Below are 16537 nucleotides of genomic sequence, written 5' to 3'. Positions count from 1 at the left end.
TTATTTTTCCAATTCAAATTATCTTCACAATTTTTGTTTTCATTGATTCTCGACACGCACCAGTGGACGTCATGCTTAAATGGTCACGCTATCAGAGCAAGATCTCGGTCAGCCCCAGGTCAACGAAAAGTTGTTAAAATTTGATAAGTTTGTGGGTCAGCGTGAGCTTTGCTGACCAACGAACATGGCCGAAACCGCCAATGTAAACATGTATAAGGACATGGACCGCCTTGTGGAAATGGTAAGCATGTATGTTTCACATGTTTTTTTTCTATTGCATGTTTGCAAAGCATTGCAATATTATTTTTTAATTTCGCGTTATTAAGTTCTGTGTGATAGCGGGAAACAAAAAAATATGTATATACAAATATTATGTGTGTTGCAAATTTTTAATAATTTTGCAAATATCTGCCATTGTGTGTTAATTTAGTTTTCTTAAGTGTGTTTGAATTCTGGCAATAATTTACCACATCATGATTAAAGTTTTTATGTTCAGAGGAACAAAGGACAAATATTGAATGAATTGGACGAGCAGCGGCTTCGAAATTACCAACTTCGCAGGTTGAGGAGATTGTATTTGAAAGATCAAATTCTTTCACCCAGGGAACCTCTTCATCCACCTAAACACTTGGTAAGTGTTTCAATAAATTTAGAAAACAAATTTGCAATAAGGTTGGCAGGGGCTTAGCCATTTTATTTAATGGTTGAAGGAAATATGTTTCTGTTTTTGCATTGCATAAGTTACATTTAATATTTGTTTCAAAATTACTTGAACAATTGCTGTTACCTCGTTCTAATCATTTGTTGATGTTTAAAGTGGGACCTGTACTTTCAATGTATGATCCAACATTGTCTGTTTTAGAACTTTTACCAGAGACTGAAAGTCAAAGAAGCAGCTTTCTGGGATCGAAACCTCAAGTTCCAACAATTCTCTGACCATTTTCACAAGGGATATTATTCCAGGGCTCCACTGTTAGTGGTAGGAATCAAATTACCTCATTTTTAAGTGGACAGTACACACAATAAACAACTTTTTTTAATAAATCATGAAAAATAGCTTAAAAATTTATTAAACTACCTGAAATATTTGACAAATAGTTTGTGTAATTTCAGTTCTATAAATTCCAAAGATTTGTAAGAAGGTTTTATGGGCTAGCAGTGTTGCCATCTATACCCATCGTGTATCTTTGCACATACGGCAATTTTGTAAGTACATTTTTATATTATGCCTTTTGGTTATTTGCACTTTTCTATCCATGCAAGTTTGTTATTGCATAGAACCTAATGGTGGTTTCCATAATTTTGGAAATAATGTCATGTTTTTCAATTTGGCAACAGAGGTCAAGAAAAGTTGACTGGAAACAAATTCATATGCACAATATTTGTACTGGGTTATTATTGCATTATCTTGTTTTTCAGGATGTTCCAAACATGATGCACATGACCTACCCAAAAGTCTTTCCTGGTGACAAGACTTTCACAACCAAAGCGAAGGACCTGGAATTTGACTACATGAAATATACTTATGTAAACCCAGAAAACAAAAAACAATAAATTTTGTTGGTGTTGTGTATTTTTTGTGATTTGTGCCTAAACTTCTAATAATAAATAAAGTTTCAGCTGTGTCTCTATGTCATTTGGGGAAGTTGTGTGACTGTTACCATGTTGCAAATCCAAACTACAAGGTTTGGTCTTCATACACTGGACAATTCTCATCTCTGGATTCACAACAATTTATGTTTTGTGCAAGTTCCTTGGGAAAAGTGATAATGGAGGTGTCGTTGAAAATGTTGTCATGCTTATTCCAGTCCTGTAGGGAGAACTCCCTCAAAAGAGAATGCTTTACAGCAAGGTATATATACTTGTATTGTCCACCTAAAATGCGGCTTGGTGTCCTGTCATACATAGACTGAAAGCTGTTACCAATGATGACAGAATTTGTCAGGTCAACCATTGACCAGTTTGTCCACAGCAGGTTATTGTACAACCACTTGTCACAGTGTAACATATAAAAAAGTGTTTTCTTGGCTTTACGCCTCCCAAATTCATTGGTTTCCAAGGGAACAAATCCCAAATCTACAATGAAAAATATTCATTTGAACATTTACTGTAATTAGAAGCTCTAATATATTGAAATACCCTTTAGTAGTTGGTTGTCTGTATCCAGAAATGTGGGATCATAAATGTGACAAGCAATGTGGTCGCCAGAGGGTTTCAACTTTCCTAAGTCAGTTTCAGTGTCATTAAACGCAGCATCCCAAAACTTGTTTCCAGACAAACTCCAATTGCACTTGTTTATAAACGTATGCAATACCACAAGTAGGCTGAGTTGATGAGCAGATACCGTGCTACTCGACGGCCTTCCCAATCCATAACACACAATTTCTTGAAATTCAAAATACTGGCATGAAAGTCTGTTTGTGTTTATTGCTTCTGTAATTTTAACTAAAACACTTCTACCCCATTCAGTTTTTAGAATAGATTTTGCAAGATCAAGGATTGATCTTTTATCATATGTTTTTCCTTCATCCAAAATTATATTCGATGAAGGCTGGACTGGCTGCTTTAATCTTCTTGGCTTGTGTTTTCTGTATGGCACTGTAGTCCATTCAGACATGTTTGATGGCATTCGATAGAACTACAAACATTTTATAAAGTTTAGAGTTCTGTTTTAATCAACACACACAATTATTGCACATAATAATCGCAACTGCAAAATTTGTACGGTGTTATTTTGTGAAATGACGCCACCTATAGCCTAATACAAACGTAAAATAGGATTGCAACTTGGAAATAGTTTGTTTAACAAAAAGGAGATTAAACATTTGCAATAAAACAAACATCAAATATCAACCAGTACAAACATATGTAACCCTAACTTATAAACTGCATACATTACTACAGAAAGACAAAACCATCATGAAATAAACAGTCACTTGTACCACCCTAGGGACCTTGACAACGCGTTGCACCACTTTTGCATAATGGGTTGGTATTTAACTTGTTTATTCTTGTTAGGAATGTATGTTTTTGTAACTTTGACCAGATCACAAAGTTCCTGCTTATCTTTCCAAAACTTTGTCGATAGTCCGGCAATAAAAGCAGCACCAAGAGCTGACATCTCGCTATGCGATTGTTGTTGAAGTTTTTGACCCAACAGGTCTGAAGTCAACTGCATGATAAATGGATTTACAGACACACCACCATCACAGACAATGTTATTTATGGCCAGGCTTGTTTCAGAATTCATGGAATCAAAAAGTTGTTTGTTTCTGAAAGCTAATGATTCAAGTACAGCTCGTACAATGTGGCATGGCAGTGTGTCTTGAGTGACACCCATTATACTGCCACATGCCAAATAGTCATTGATAGGAGCTTGCACACCAGTAAATGCTGGAACAAAGTACGTTCCGTTAGATGAATCACATTCCTCAACTAGACTCTCACAATCTTTTGGTTCCTTTATAAGTCCCATAGATTGTAGCCACTCAATAGCTGTCCCAGCTGTATTGGAACTCCCTTCAGCTAAGTGAGTAAGGTCACCTCCAACTTTCCATCCAACAATTGGATAAAACCCAGCCACTGAGGTATGGGGTCGGGAGCCAACGTTTAAATTAAGAAATGCTCCTGTGCCGAGCGTCAGTTTCACATCCCCGGGAGTGAAACAGCATTGTCCAAACATGGCACCCTGTTGGTCACCAATAATGCATCTTATGGGAATTGGAGAACCAAATAGCTCCTCTTCACAGCACCCAAAATCTGCATCAGTGTCCAGCACAGGGGGAAAGATTTTTTTAGGGATCCCCATGAGTGAGCAGAAGAATCCACTCCAGTCGAGAAGATATGGGTCATATATACCAGTGGCACTTGCACATGAATACTCCGAGGCATAAACTTTTCCACCAGTTAATTTCCAAACCACCCAAGTGTCGATGTTACCAAATCTTACTTTTCCTTCCTTTCCAAGCTCCTTTATTTTAGGGTACTTCTGCATCAACCACAGGAGACGAATAGACACATGCTGTGTTCTAAACCTCAAAACGGCAGCTGCCAGAAACTTTTTTTTCTGTGTGACTGCATGTAAACCTGTAGACGCCACTCGGACAGTTTTCATGAGGTAAGAATCATTCCACGACTTTGAAATGGAATCACCTCTAGTGTCTTGCCACACAAGAAAGTTATGATACATCTTACCACTGATACTGTCCCATACAGCAAACGTTCCACGCTGCGTTGAAATCCCCATTGACACAACATTGGACACGGGGATCTCGGAGGTTTTTAAACAATCATTTATAACCCACAATATTGTCTGCCACAAAGTTTCTGGGTCTATTTCTGCAGCTTGTGGTTCTGGGTAAAGTATTTTGACAGGTGCACTTGATTTTCCAACAATTTCAGCAGATTTGTTGTAAAGATAACACCGAACATTTGTGGTGCCAATATCCAATGACAATACAACTTTATCTTCTTGGCAATGGTTTTCCATTTGACTTTCCTCCTGAGTCACACTGAGAGCATATAATCACATGTACAGAAAAAACAAAAACAGTTTTTTAATTCATTTCTTTGCAATTTACAAAAATTTGAACCCTTTCACAATAAAAATACTCCTTTATTACAATCATTTTGCAGAAATCAAGGCCGTCCAAACATGAACGCCACAAATGCTTTCCAAGCAAAACCACATCTGAACTTTGGAGCCATTAAATCAAACAGATTAAATATAAGCTGATGGGCGAGTTATTCAGCCAACGTTGTTAATGATTGAGCTTAAAACAAGTTTCACAAACACATCTTCCCGCTTTTAAAATCTGTTGATGCGAAACGGAAATTTAATGACAAAATCGTGCAGTTAATCGTTTCCTGGAACGTAGTTTCGGATTTTGTTCGCCGAAAAAAGCGTCAAGCGCAGCAACGAAACCAAACTCTTGTCATCCATGCATATGTCAAACTATTTTTTACGTTTTGTAACTTAGTTATGTGTTTTTCTGCAAGAAGTGAAAAATATCTGCCTCCTACACGCGCACCTCATGGCTTCAGTGCTTATACTTAATTCCCCTTCCCGCCGTTGATTCATTCGAACAGGCGTCAGTGACGTAACAATTAGCTATCACCACAGTGTTTTCAACACACGAACTTGCGACAGTTGCATTTATGCTGGGGATGAACTTGCTGTTCTTTTTAAATTGTAGAAGTTCTGAGGATAGCGAAGAAAATGTTCGGATTTTAAATGTGTTTGTTTTTAAGTTAATTTCATTTGCAATCAACGTTTGTTAGCCGTAAGTGATGGCTAGTAAGGTGAGTTGCATTTGATATTTTGAACAATATTTACTGTTAGTTGACTTAACTGTCCTCAACCGCGGACACCAATTGTCAATCTTGCTAATATTAAACCGAAAGGGATGCTATGTCTTAAATTATGTACAAGGACAAAACGCTGGAAAGTGAGTATCTTTTTGCAATAATAGTTCATTAAATTCTTTCTCCCATTTTAGCATACAATAAATTCCACAATGTCTCCATACATTTCATAATAAGGTGGTGGTTATTTACTGGGGAGGGGTATTGTGTAAAATCTCTTTGATATTCATAAACGTGCCAGAGAGGGCGCTCTTAATTTGCATAAATCATTAAACTCGTTCAACTTCTGTGAGCGATGGAGGAAGGGCTTGTGGTGCCCCAAGTACATTTCTCCTAACTGTTATCCCACAATGACCGTCTGTTGCATAAAAGTTTTAATCAAGTTCGGCGAATTGCGGCAAATGGTAACGTGTGCAGTTTGTTTAAGTCTGAAGGTTGGTGCTTGGAATCTCGTCTGGTCCAACTCATTATCATGTCAGCAAGACAGAAAGGAATTCGATCGGTTGCGAAATTACCAAATCCCTTCCTAGTAAATAAAGTTGTCTCTGTTATACAACATAAGAAAGAAAACGAAAATATTAAATGGTTGAATAAAATAATATTTGGTCGTTAAACCAAAAAATAGCATCATAAAGCTTGGACAATTGTTTCCTTTGTCACATTATGATGATTTACATTCAAGCCTACTTGTATCTTTCTCCAAACAACCGCAACACAGGCCGTAAACAATTGTACCGACCTAATTTTCGGGTACTGGCACAACAACATGCAATTATTGGGCACTTAATTCTCATTTGCATCCAGCGCCACTTTGACAATCTTTGAGAGAATTTCTTTGCGTATCCGGTAGAAAAATGTCAATGCAAGGGCGCAAAACTACTTTGTGTGAGTTTTTTTCGGTGATTTATATTAAGTTTTTTGCCGTATTTCCAAATATTTTGTTGCAAATCCAACACTTTCATTTATGCAGAAATTTTTGTAACTGTATGTGCGGTTTCCAGCACAGGATTTGTCCAAACTGACGTTAATTAACCCCCAGACACGTTCACCGAACTTCAACAAAAAAACTAATGTTCGGTTTGTGAAATAAAAGCAGTTAATTATAAAAAATAAGTTGCTTTGAGCAAAATAGAAAATTTGAAGAAGAGAAAGTGAAACCTAAACTAAATAACGTAGGTTTCGAAGCGTAAAATTATGTCATGATCCAAATTGTAATGAAATGTTTTTTCCAGATTTCTCGCTTTGAAACAATCAACACATTCTTAATTAACCCCCAGCAGACACGACCATCGAATTCGACAATTTACCATTACTTTATTCAAAACTATTCGTTTCGGTTAAACGCGACCGACCGAAAATTAACCATTTCTCCCAACAAAGAACGGTTATGTAATTAGGGATAGGCCGAACCGTGAGAATCAAGCGGAAACTTTTCGGATATATAAACCCTCAAGCAACACCAACCAGCTATCATTCCTACAACCAACTTTCAAAGGAAACAAACAAGTTGTAAAAGAAAAGTTGTAACAAAACTCGCTGCAAGTCTGATACTGAAAACACTTGAAGATGGAAAGCAAAACTATTTGCGTGGTCGTGGCTTTGGTGGTTATGATTTCAATAGCAGTTTGTGAAGCTGATTCAAATCCTTCTGGCGAAAAGTCAAATGTATTGATTGAAAGGTGAGTTTTGTTTTGATTTTTCATATAAGTCGCTTCCTTTTTTGCTTCTTTTAATCGCACATTAGTTTAAGTTTATTAATTTAAACTTCAATCGCCAAAAAAAGAAAAAAACATTTTCAAGACAATTTGAACAGGCTGTGCATCCTCGCATTTAAACTAATGATGATCTGAAACTTAGAGATAACAAGTTTGTAAATATTCCAGAATTCGGAGATACGTCAGCAGAGGTAGGTGGTGCGGACCTCGCCTGAAGATCCAATGTTACAAGTTGGTCTACAAGTGTCACGCATCAGTGCTTAACAAGCGAAGCGTGGAAGAGGAAGAACAAACTATCGACAACCATGAGCAACCGGAACAAGAAGAGAAAATGGTGGGAAGAGAAAGAAGAGCTTTGAAATTCAAGAGAAGAAGATTTTTTCGGGCAAACTGCGGTATTTGTAGTTCAAGATGTTGGTAACAAGTTTCTCTTCTGCCCACAAATTACACAGAGATGCGATTGTTTGAATTATCTGTTTGTTGATAAAAGCAAGCATTGCTTTTACTTTATATTTTAAAAATCATTGAAATCATATTCCACCATCTTCATTTTTTATATGTTTTCTATTTATTAAACTGCTTTCTATCGTCTGTCACTGATGTTGAATGCTTCAACTTATCGTGCTGTGTTTTCTATCATGTTGTACATATTCATGCTTTGCACAGTCTCTAAACTTTTGTGACGTAATAAATCACAAAAATATGGAAGATCTTGATTGTGTTTGTACGACTCAATGTGTATTCGACTATTGACATTGCTAAGGTAAATATCGCATGCAAGGCCGAGGTTTTCTATTTCTTCGGCGGATTATTTAGCGGGAGCAATCTATGCACAAAACTTTGTGAATTTAATCTAAGTAGACCAAAAATATTTTAACGGTAAAGAAATGGAACGAAACCTTTACTAAAATCACCCTCATTAGAATACAGCGGTTGTCAAGATAGATTACAACCAATTTCCAAACCTACAATAGGTTTAAGTGTAAAAAAGGGATGACCACCCTGCAATAGGTGTGGCATACATCAGGGATGGTTCTTCACTTCGATTAAATCGCACCACGCACTTGTGAACTGGCCCCGTATGCTGCGTTCATCACCGCATAGATTTCCAAAAAACGTGTTTTAGTGGACTGACTGTGAACAGGATCAAGATATTCAATGACAAACCAAGTCCACCAGAAAGTTTACCGCCCCAGGATTAGGAACTTAAAACCAGGATTGTTGCCTCTGAAAAGTTGGAAATTTTTCGGGCACAGATGTATATTAAACATTGATGACCAACCAAGCAGTCGTGAGTTCAAATTTTCAAAGTAAATTTTCTTCAGGCTGACCGTGTGTACAAAGTTATACACGAGTTAAATACATCCATATCAGTGGTGAAAGTAAGAAAATCTCATCGGAACAATTGAATTACACGAAAAAATAAATCATTGTGTTCTTACTGATTAGGTGAGATTTTTTAACAAAGTAAAAAAATTCCGCAAACTATTTTGATAACACCAGTCGTTGAAGTTGTAGTTCTTGACAACAATCCATATTCGAGCGTAAAAACACAATCAACCACCATTTTCTCTTCTTGTTCCGGTTGCTTATGGCTGTCGATAGTTTGTTCTACCTCCTCCACGCTTCGCTTGTTAAGCACTGATGCGTGACAACTGTAGGCTAACTATTGTAGGTTCGGAAATTGGTTGTAATCTATCTTGACAACCCCTGTATTCTAATTAGGGTGGTTTTAGTAAAGGTTTCGTTCCATTTTTTTACCGTTAAAATATTTTTGGCCTACTTAGATTAAATTCACAAAGTTTTGTGCATAGGTTGCTCCCGCTAAATAATCCGCCGAAGAAATAGAAAACCTCGGCCTTGCATGCGATATTTACCTTAGCAATGTCAATAGTCGAATACACATTGAATCGTACAAACACAATCAAGATCTTCCATATTTTTGTGATTTATTACGTCACAAACAAGTTTAGAGACTGTGCAAAGCATGAATATGTACAACATGATAGAAAACACAGCACGATAAGTTGAAGCATTCAACATCAGTAACAGACGATAGAAAGCAGTTTAATAAAATAGAAAACATATAAAAAATGAAGATGGTGGAATATGATTTCAATGATTTTGAAAATATAAAGCAAAAGCAATGCTTGCTTTCTATCAGTTAAAACAAACAGATAATTCAAACAATGGCATCCTTGTGTAATTTGTGGACAGAAGATAAACTTGTTACCAACATCTTGAACTGCAAATACCACAGTTTGCCCGAAAAAATCTTCTTCTCTTGAATTTCAAAGCTCTTCTTTCTCTTCCCACCATTTTCCCTTCTTGTTCCGGTTGCTCATGGTTGTCGATAGTTTGTTCTTCCTCTTTCACGCTTCGCTTGTTAAGCACTGATGCGTGACACCTGTAGGCCAACTTGTAACATTGGATCTTCAGGCGAGGTCCGCACCATCTACCTCTGCTGACGTATCTCCGAATTCTGAAATATTTACAAACTTGTTTCTAGGGTTACGATAGTAATCAGTTTAAATGTAAGGTTCTACAGGTTGTTTAAATTTTATTGTCTGAAAAATTGCCTTCGAAAAATTTTTGCAACGTGAAAGAAGTTTGAATTATTTAACTAACAGTAAACTAATATTGTGATTAAATACATTACATTTTTGCTTCAACCGACTTTTATAGAAGCGACTTTTATCAAACAGAATGCACCTTTCAATCAATACATTTGACTTTTCGCCAGAAGGATTTGAATCAGCTTCACAAACTGCAATAGAAATCATAACCACCAAAGCCACGACCACGTAAAAAGTTTTGCTTTCCATCTTCAAGTGATTTCAGTATCTGACTTGCACCGAGTTTTGTTACAACTTTTCTTTTACAACTTGTTTGTTTCCTTTGAAAGTTGTTTGTAGGAATGATAGCTGGTTGGTGTTGCTTGAGGGTTTATATATCCGAAAAGTTTCCGCTTGATTCTCACGGTTCGGCCTATCCCTAATTACATAACCGTTCTTTGTTGGGAGAAATGGTTAATTTTCGGTCGGTCGCGTTTAACCGAAACGAATAGTTTTGAATAAAGTAATGGTAAATTGTCGAATTCGATGGTCGTGTCTGCTGGGGGGTAATTAAGAATGTGTTGATTGTTTTCTCGCGGAGAATCTGGAAAAACCGTTACATAACAATTTGGATCATGACATTTTTACGCTTCGAACCTACAGCTTGTTGTTTGTTATTAACCTAAAATCAGATTTTCATTCGAGTCACCTTAACGTTTTCCACTTTGCGTAAACCAACATTAATCGAAATAAACCCAATAATTTTCTGCTTTTGTTTCACGAACCGAACATCAGGTTGGAGTGGTTGTTTCATCTCAAGTGGAACATCGAGTTCATGGTTAAGTATCCGTGTTATTTTGGATTTGTCGTCACACAGCAAAGGAAACTGTTGCCCAAGCTATAATTATATATTGATTGATACACAGGCATTTTTTGGTTTTACGACGAAATATTACTTTATTATGCGATTTAATATTTTCCTTTTCTTTCTCATGTTGTATAACAGAGACAACTTTGTTCACTAGGAAGGAATTTGGTAATTTCGCAACCTACCAAATTCTTCTTTGTCTAACTGACATGAAAATGAGTTGGGTCAGACGGGATTCCAACCACCAACCATGCTTCAGACTTATACAAACTGCACACGTTACCATTTGCCACATTTCGCCGAACTTGATTAAAACTTTTATGCAACAGACGGTCATTGTGGGATAACAGTTAGGAGAAGATGTACTTGGGGCACCACAAGCCCTTCCTCCATCGCTCACAGAAGTTGGACGAGTTTAATGATTTATGCAAATTAAGAGCGCCCTCTCTGGCACGTTTATGAATATCAAAGAGATTTTACACAATACCCCTCCCCAGTAAATAACCACCACCTTATTATAGAATGTATGGAGACATTGTGGAATTTATTGTATGCTAAAATGGGAGAAACATAACTTTATCAAACTATTGTTTAAGGCTATTATACAATTTTCTAAAGCTTTACTTCTTCATGAATGTGTGTAGAATTTCAACAAATATACATTATCTTTCATATAGTTAGTGTCGAGCTGACTGAACGCCACACGATTGTTACACTATGTGAGTGTGGATATGTGCATTGTTTTGACACACAACTGTTTGATGAAGTTTAATTACAACACTATATACTTTCGTGGAAACTACACAGTTTGCAAAGATTTAGAAAACGTTTTATTTGAAAAGAATTCAAGTACTACCAGAAACCTAAGAAAATATTCAAAAAGGGTGAAACAATAGTAAAAGTGGAGGGATCTCATTCCACGACCAACAAACACATCTCGCTTAATCTCTTTCAAAACCAAACTTTCCATCCCTCATTCTGTCAACGTATGTTACACATGCCACTATGCGCTTGCCACATGTCACACCCTGAAAGCTTCGATCTTTTTCCTGGCAGGAAGTTCGGCAACCGGAAGTTTGTCCCCTCCCCATGGCTTGTAATACATACGCGGGACGTCTGAGATGTTGATGGTGTTGAAAACCTGAATAAAATAATCTTAAATTGGAATATGTACCATTAAATAAGAACCATATCTGCTGAATATGAACCATATTGCAGCATGTCTGGTAACAACAGCATCACAATCAACCCTATCGTATCATATTTCAAGTCGCCACACATGCGAATAATTAACAATACAACAAGACAACGGCTCACACACATTGCCTCTAGTATCTGTTTGTACACCCCGGGATTCGAACCCGCGATATCCCGAACTTTGGGTTTTAGATGGTTCAAGTAACTGCATGAAAACTCACCTCCAGACCGTGTATAGAAGAAGCGTAACCTGCCGCATCCCTGTTGTTGTATCTCCCACCGGCTACACTAGCTCGTCTCACGCCGCTAGGTGGCAGTCGGGCGTCGCCCAGTGATCTGGTAACCGGTCGGTTGATTGTGACGGGACAAGACTTGATTGAAACGTGAGAACCCCGGCGAGATGGAAATTGAAGGGTTGTGATCGATTTTGGGGGACTGGGGACTGGAGGGGAATTTTCGGTCGGGGTGACGTTTGTCATGCATGAATTCCTGCTCTCGCTGCGTGACGGTTGCTTGGTTACGTCCGGTGACCTGCAAAAGCATTACTTTATTGTATTATGTGCACGAAGACAATGATTTCGTGAGAGTTATGACGTCTTTTTACACAGAAGCTAACCTGGATACTGTGATGGTCGGTATCTTTTGATCGGGGGAATTCCCCGTTCTACGCTCGCTTGGAGGTCGGCTCGCGTGCGCCACCAAACGTTGGATGTAATCGGAAACTCCAGTGTCTGAAACATTAATATTACCTTTCTAATGAAACGCCAGTTAATCATAACATTAATCGCTAATGAATATCAATAGCATTTGACTTCTGACCTTGTTTTCTTGCGGTGTAAGTGCGTATAGCTTCGCCGTAGGATAACCTTCTTCCCCGCATATTACTGTGAGTGGGCGGTTCGGTGGATTCCTGGGGCGTTCCACATCTGAATGGGAGGGGGTTCGATTGGGGACGGGAAGATATCGAATCCACAGACAATCGCACACGTGACTTCGTTGCCGAAGGAGTTGACGCGGTCATCGGTCGGTGATGACCGAAGCTTGGAGTTGCTATAGAAACGATACAAGGGGTCACACGGGTTTATGTTGATGAAAAACACCACATTGCAAAGTTCGGATTTTACCAAATTGTTTCCAAAAACTTTTTAAGCTAACCTTTAAAGTCGTTCTTCTCCGTCATGACGATAGTGTTGTTATATTGCGCAATCACTGATGACGTCAGATCGACGTACATCACGCTTCTAGGTACACTGAGCGACCACAAAAATCTTAAAAAGAAACGTTTCTATGGTTTGTTGCGGTTTTAGATATTGCTGACACAAACGATGGCAAACAATAATGATTTCGAATTCCATGTTTGCACCCAACCTGCTCCAGAACTTCATCATCTTCGGCCCGTGAACATCCGGGACAATATCGACAAACGATGACGCGTCAGGGTTGAGCTCGAGCGCCAACTTGTGGTCGGCATGAAGTTCTTTCTTCACATTCGTAGAAATTCCTTCCAACAATCCAAACGTCATCTGGCGAAAAATAACTTTGAACTTACTGCAAACAAGTTTAACTATTGACGATTTACTTGAAGAGGCCGGTCGGTGGCGCCCCTGAGTATGAGAGCGCACACATGATTTCTATTAAACGTTAGAGCTCGATCCAAATCTTCCATAGCTTTTTGTGATTCTTTTCTGTTGTTCCACAATATTGCCCTGAATTTGGAAACAAGCGTCAGTCAGGACGAAATTTTGGTTTGGGTCAAAAGTTTACAAGCAAGAAAAAGTCGGTTTGAAACTGTACGATATATGAATAGACTGGGCGTGCTCTTTACTGACAAATTATTTTAATAACAATTTAGTCACAAATGCGACATTTGAAAACCTCAAAATTTTGAAATCTTTGACTTTTTGAAAGGGGGTGAAAATGAAAATTAAGATAAAGTTTTTTAGGTTGGGGAGTTTCGACGCCACCAGCAGCTGGAATGGACAAGTAAAGAGCTTTGTCATCACCTGACACAATATAGATCAGGGTTGTGGGTGTCCAAGACAACTGCCTTCTCCACATCCCGGAACGCACTTTTGATATCGCCTGTCTTAGCGTGGGCGAACGCTCGTCTAGCGAGGATTGGAGTATGGAAGCAACTGTTGGAGTTGCAACCGGCCGTACAACCGTTCTGTAACAAATCAACGTTAAATTTGATTTGTTTTTTTTCAAAACATCTGGCGAAACTTAAAAACTTTTCACTGGACAAAAAATAAATGTTTCAGTTATTGTGTAGCTTGTTGAGACAAAATATTCATTCAATTAAGTTCAGCGTGGTATAAATATGCGACATATGTTCCGGGAATCTTGCAGGTATGTAGCATAAAAATTACGCGCATGGTTAAACTTTTTTCCGCATATAAAAACAAAACTTATATTGGTAAGGGTTTCGACTGGTGTTACTTTAATCCTGGCCCCACTGTTCGCACCTTTCTCAAGTTCATTGACAATATGGCGTTTGAGTAAGCGTGAATAGCCTCCTTGTGGCGACCCAGATTCTGCAGGGCTACCGCTAGGTGGTAGTATGACTCATACATGAGGCGGCTGTAGGAGGGCGGGGAAATGAAACTGGCGGGAAGATTGCATTTTGCGACCAGTTTCAACATCCGTTTGTATTTGTCGACAACCTGCAAAACATTTGTGCGTTGGGTAATACAACGTTACACAGGTCGAAAATAAGTATATGATATTTACAAAATACACGCTTTGGTCAAGAAAATTTCGGTATTTTTCCTTATTGTAAAAAAGCAATTTGATCAATAATATTAAAATACAAAACAATGAATTATTTCTTGAGCTTTGTATTAGATTATCGACGTCACAAACAACAAACAATCGCAAAATTATCCCAGCCAACCTTATTCCAACTTGCAGCCCTCTCGTTGAGCATTGCTCCCTGCAACAGTTCATTAGCCTCGCTCTGCGCCTTTGCAAGTTTGTCGAACCGAATTATGGACGGAAAGGACATTCTAAAGGCAGTGATTCAATGCCCACGGCAGTTTAATTGATCTGTGTAAACGATCAACAAATGTATAAATTTTTTTTGTCATGAAGTATTCGCTCCGGTGTCATATATATATCAAAAAACGCTAAACAGACAGACAACTCAGGGTTTTTTATAATATTTTGTGCGGTGCCATATCTTAACAAACTTGTTTCTTTGCTACTTCATTCCAATCTGTCATCCACTTATACCCAAGGTATTGGTGGTGGTTCGGATTTTTGCCTTTCAAGTTTTGATTGTGACTAGCATCGGCTTTACTTTGTTTCTCATGTACTGTACAATGTTGTTCTGACCTTAGTCATGCACTTCTACAAACCATCAATTAAAAGCTTCATAGCTGAACAGACAATCTGCACTGAACAACCCTCACCTCTTACAATAGCCCACATTTCTACAAATTAAGGCGACACAAAATAAGCAAAACGACTTCAATGGTTTCACCGCAGTGACGCAGCATTTACTTGAATGCCTTCTTATAGAAAAGCACGTGGCCCTGTCCAAACCCCATTCCCAATATTGCATACACCCTCTTACACTTTCAACAGACCTAATCCTGGTATTTCGAACAAGATATACCAGTGGCAGACACAATTCCCCGGTCGGATTTCGCCCGATTGTTTAGGGTTCGCCAAAGCGTTAATTTTAGAATCCCCGTCAGTCTGGTGGCTGCCCTTTCTGGCTTGAATGAGAACTTTAATGAAAGGGATTGTTTTTAATGAGCTTTCCCAGCAATATTGCCGTTTGATACAATAGTTTCCTAAACATATTCCGAACACAATAAAGTTGTAATAAGTGTTTGTGGGAAAGTTTATGACGAAATATAGAAGCAGGGTGCTGACATGGTATCCGGTTCTATTATCAACAAACACCATTGTTAGAGGGCCCAAGAAGACAATAGGGCGGCGGCATTTAAACTATATCTTGGCGTTTAAATGGTTTACACAACAGAGCATGATGCGGAGTCGTATCACATTGAAACAATGTTTAATTTTATATATAGATGCATGTTGTGTAAATGTTTTCAAAATAATCTTAACATTAAATCATAAACTTGGGTTGTCCGATGATTTCAGCTGAAAATTACTTTTATAAAACTTTTCATCCTACGTCAACTTTCTGGTGTTGCGTCACCGACCTTATGTTAAACATTTACATTGTAATGCCGCCCTATTGTACGTTTCCACGGTAACTTTGTAGGGGTATTTATATATCGAAAGTGTGCGCTTTGTTCAAAACGCAAGATATTTTGAAATAAAGTTAGACCCATAATGTTGTTACTGTCTACACACAAGCATCACGGTAATATTGTTTTTTATCAATACAACACATTTGTGACGGAACAACTATGTTCATTGTTTACTGTATGGTTTACATACCGGTATTAACACCAGACAAGTGTTTTCTTCACGTAGAAACTCGCTAACTCAACGCTTATATTTATAACTATTACTGCTTTTTCTGTGCTATAAGCTATCCACTAATTCGCTAATCCATGCTGTCAGAAGTAATGCGTTCCGGATGTAGCTTGTGGGTCCCTTCCATCAGCAGATTTGCAACAACAATACCCGTAGCCCTTGTGTCGTTCTATTGTCACAAACGCCAGATTATCACGTAACAATGCGCCTACTGTAACACTGTTAGCTTTGGTTAACCTCGTCTGCTGTGTGTTGACAATTTGAACGCTTTGAAAATATTATTTCAGCGCTGTTGAACGGAGGTGCTAATATCGAGCTTTCGAAACCGCAAATCGATTAATATTTAATGATTTTCGAGTGCGCAAATTAACGCCGTGGTGCCT

The 16537-nt window shown here is 38.2% G+C and overlaps 4 protein-coding genes across 5 annotated transcripts; 1 reads left to right on the top strand and 3 right to left on the bottom strand.

Annotated features, from left to right (window-relative positions):
• Positions 1-80: 80 nt before the first annotated feature.
• On the top strand, positions 81-1625 carry LOC145897777 (NADH dehydrogenase [ubiquinone] 1 beta subcomplex subunit 6-like). Its single transcript, XM_082986219.1, has 5 exons — positions 81-241; positions 497-631; positions 863-979; positions 1114-1206; positions 1420-1625. The coding sequence occupies exons 1-5, from the start codon at positions 185-187 to the stop codon at positions 1552-1554; spliced, it is 537 nt and encodes a 178-aa protein (XP_082842345.1). The 5' UTR covers positions 81-184; the 3' UTR covers positions 1555-1625.
• Positions 1572-2629, bottom strand: LOC145897768 (SRR1-like protein). Its single transcript, XM_082986207.1, has 2 exons — positions 2140-2629; positions 1572-2076 (listed from the first exon to the last, which is right to left on the bottom strand). The coding sequence occupies exons 1-2, from the start codon at positions 2627-2629 to the stop codon at positions 1679-1681; spliced, it is 888 nt and encodes a 295-aa protein (XP_082842333.1). The 3' UTR covers positions 1572-1678.
• Positions 2545-4582, bottom strand: LOC145897761 (glycerol kinase 5-like). The gene has a single exon (XM_082986193.1). It carries the CDS (start codon positions 4487-4489, stop codon positions 2933-2935), a length of 1557 nt encoding a protein of 518 aa, XP_082842319.1. The 5' UTR covers positions 4490-4582; the 3' UTR covers positions 2545-2932.
• Positions 4583-11391: 6809 nt separating this feature from the next.
• Positions 11392-16183, bottom strand: LOC145907926 (uncharacterized). Of its 2 annotated transcripts, XM_082995047.1 has the most exons (11): positions 16116-16183; positions 14593-14744; positions 14165-14362; positions 13703-13866; positions 13279-13405; positions 13068-13222; positions 12855-12967; positions 12519-12749; positions 12316-12430; positions 11921-12230; positions 11392-11643 (listed from the first exon to the last, which is right to left on the bottom strand). In XM_082995047.1, exons 2-11 carry the CDS (start codon positions 14701-14703, stop codon positions 11524-11526), a joined length of 1644 nt encoding a protein of 547 aa, XP_082851173.1. In that variant the 5' UTR covers positions 14704-14744; positions 16116-16183; the 3' UTR covers positions 11392-11523. The 2 variants fall into 2 exon arrangements, with proteins under 2 accessions (XP_082851173.1, XP_082851181.1); XM_082995055.1 differs by lacking the exon at positions 16116-16183 and having other exon boundaries at positions 14593-14817.
• Between the last annotated feature and the right edge of the window lie 354 nt (positions 16184-16537).

Source organism: Ascidia mentula, chromosome 1 (genome assembly GCF_947561715.1).
Source record: "Ascidia mentula chromosome 1, kaAscMent1.1, whole genome shotgun sequence".
In the NCBI taxonomy this organism is placed as follows: Eukaryota; Metazoa; Chordata; class Ascidiacea; order Phlebobranchia; family Ascidiidae; genus Ascidia; species Ascidia mentula.
This window is presented reverse-complemented; position numbering and strand designations above follow the sequence as displayed.

Coding starts and splice junctions, on each gene's coding strand:
- LOC145897777 (XM_082986219.1), top strand. CDS start 185: ATGGCCGAAACCGCCAATGTAAACATGTATAAGGACATGGACCGCCTT. Junction 980..1,113: donor CCAGGGCTCCACTGTTAGTG/GTAGGAATCAAA, acceptor GTGTAATTTCAG/TTCTATAAATTCCAAAGATT. Junction 1,207..1,419: donor TTTGCACATACGGCAATTTT/GTAAGTACATTT, acceptor CTTGTTTTTCAG/GATGTTCCAAACATGATGCA.
- LOC145897768 (XM_082986207.1), bottom strand. CDS start 2,629: ATGCCATCAAACATGTCTGAATGGACTACAGTGCCATACAGAAAACAC. Junction 2,077..2,139: donor AGACAACCAACTACTAAAGG/GTATTTCAATAT, acceptor TTTTCATTGTAG/ATTTGGGATTTGTTCCCTTG.
- LOC145897761 (XM_082986193.1), bottom strand. CDS start 4,489: ATGGAAAACCATTGCCAAGAAGATAAAGTTGTATTGTCATTGGATATT.
- LOC145907926 (XM_082995047.1), bottom strand. CDS start 14,703: ATGTCCTTTCCGTCCATAATTCGGTTCGACAAACTTGCAAAGGCGCAG. Junction 12,750..12,854: donor GGAGAAGAACGACTTTAAAG/GTTAGCTTAAAA, acceptor TCGTTTCTATAG/CAACTCCAAGCTTCGGTCAT. Junction 11,644..11,920: donor CTTCTATACACGGTCTGGAG/GTGAGTTTTCAT, acceptor TATTTTATTCAG/GTTTTCAACACCATCAACAT.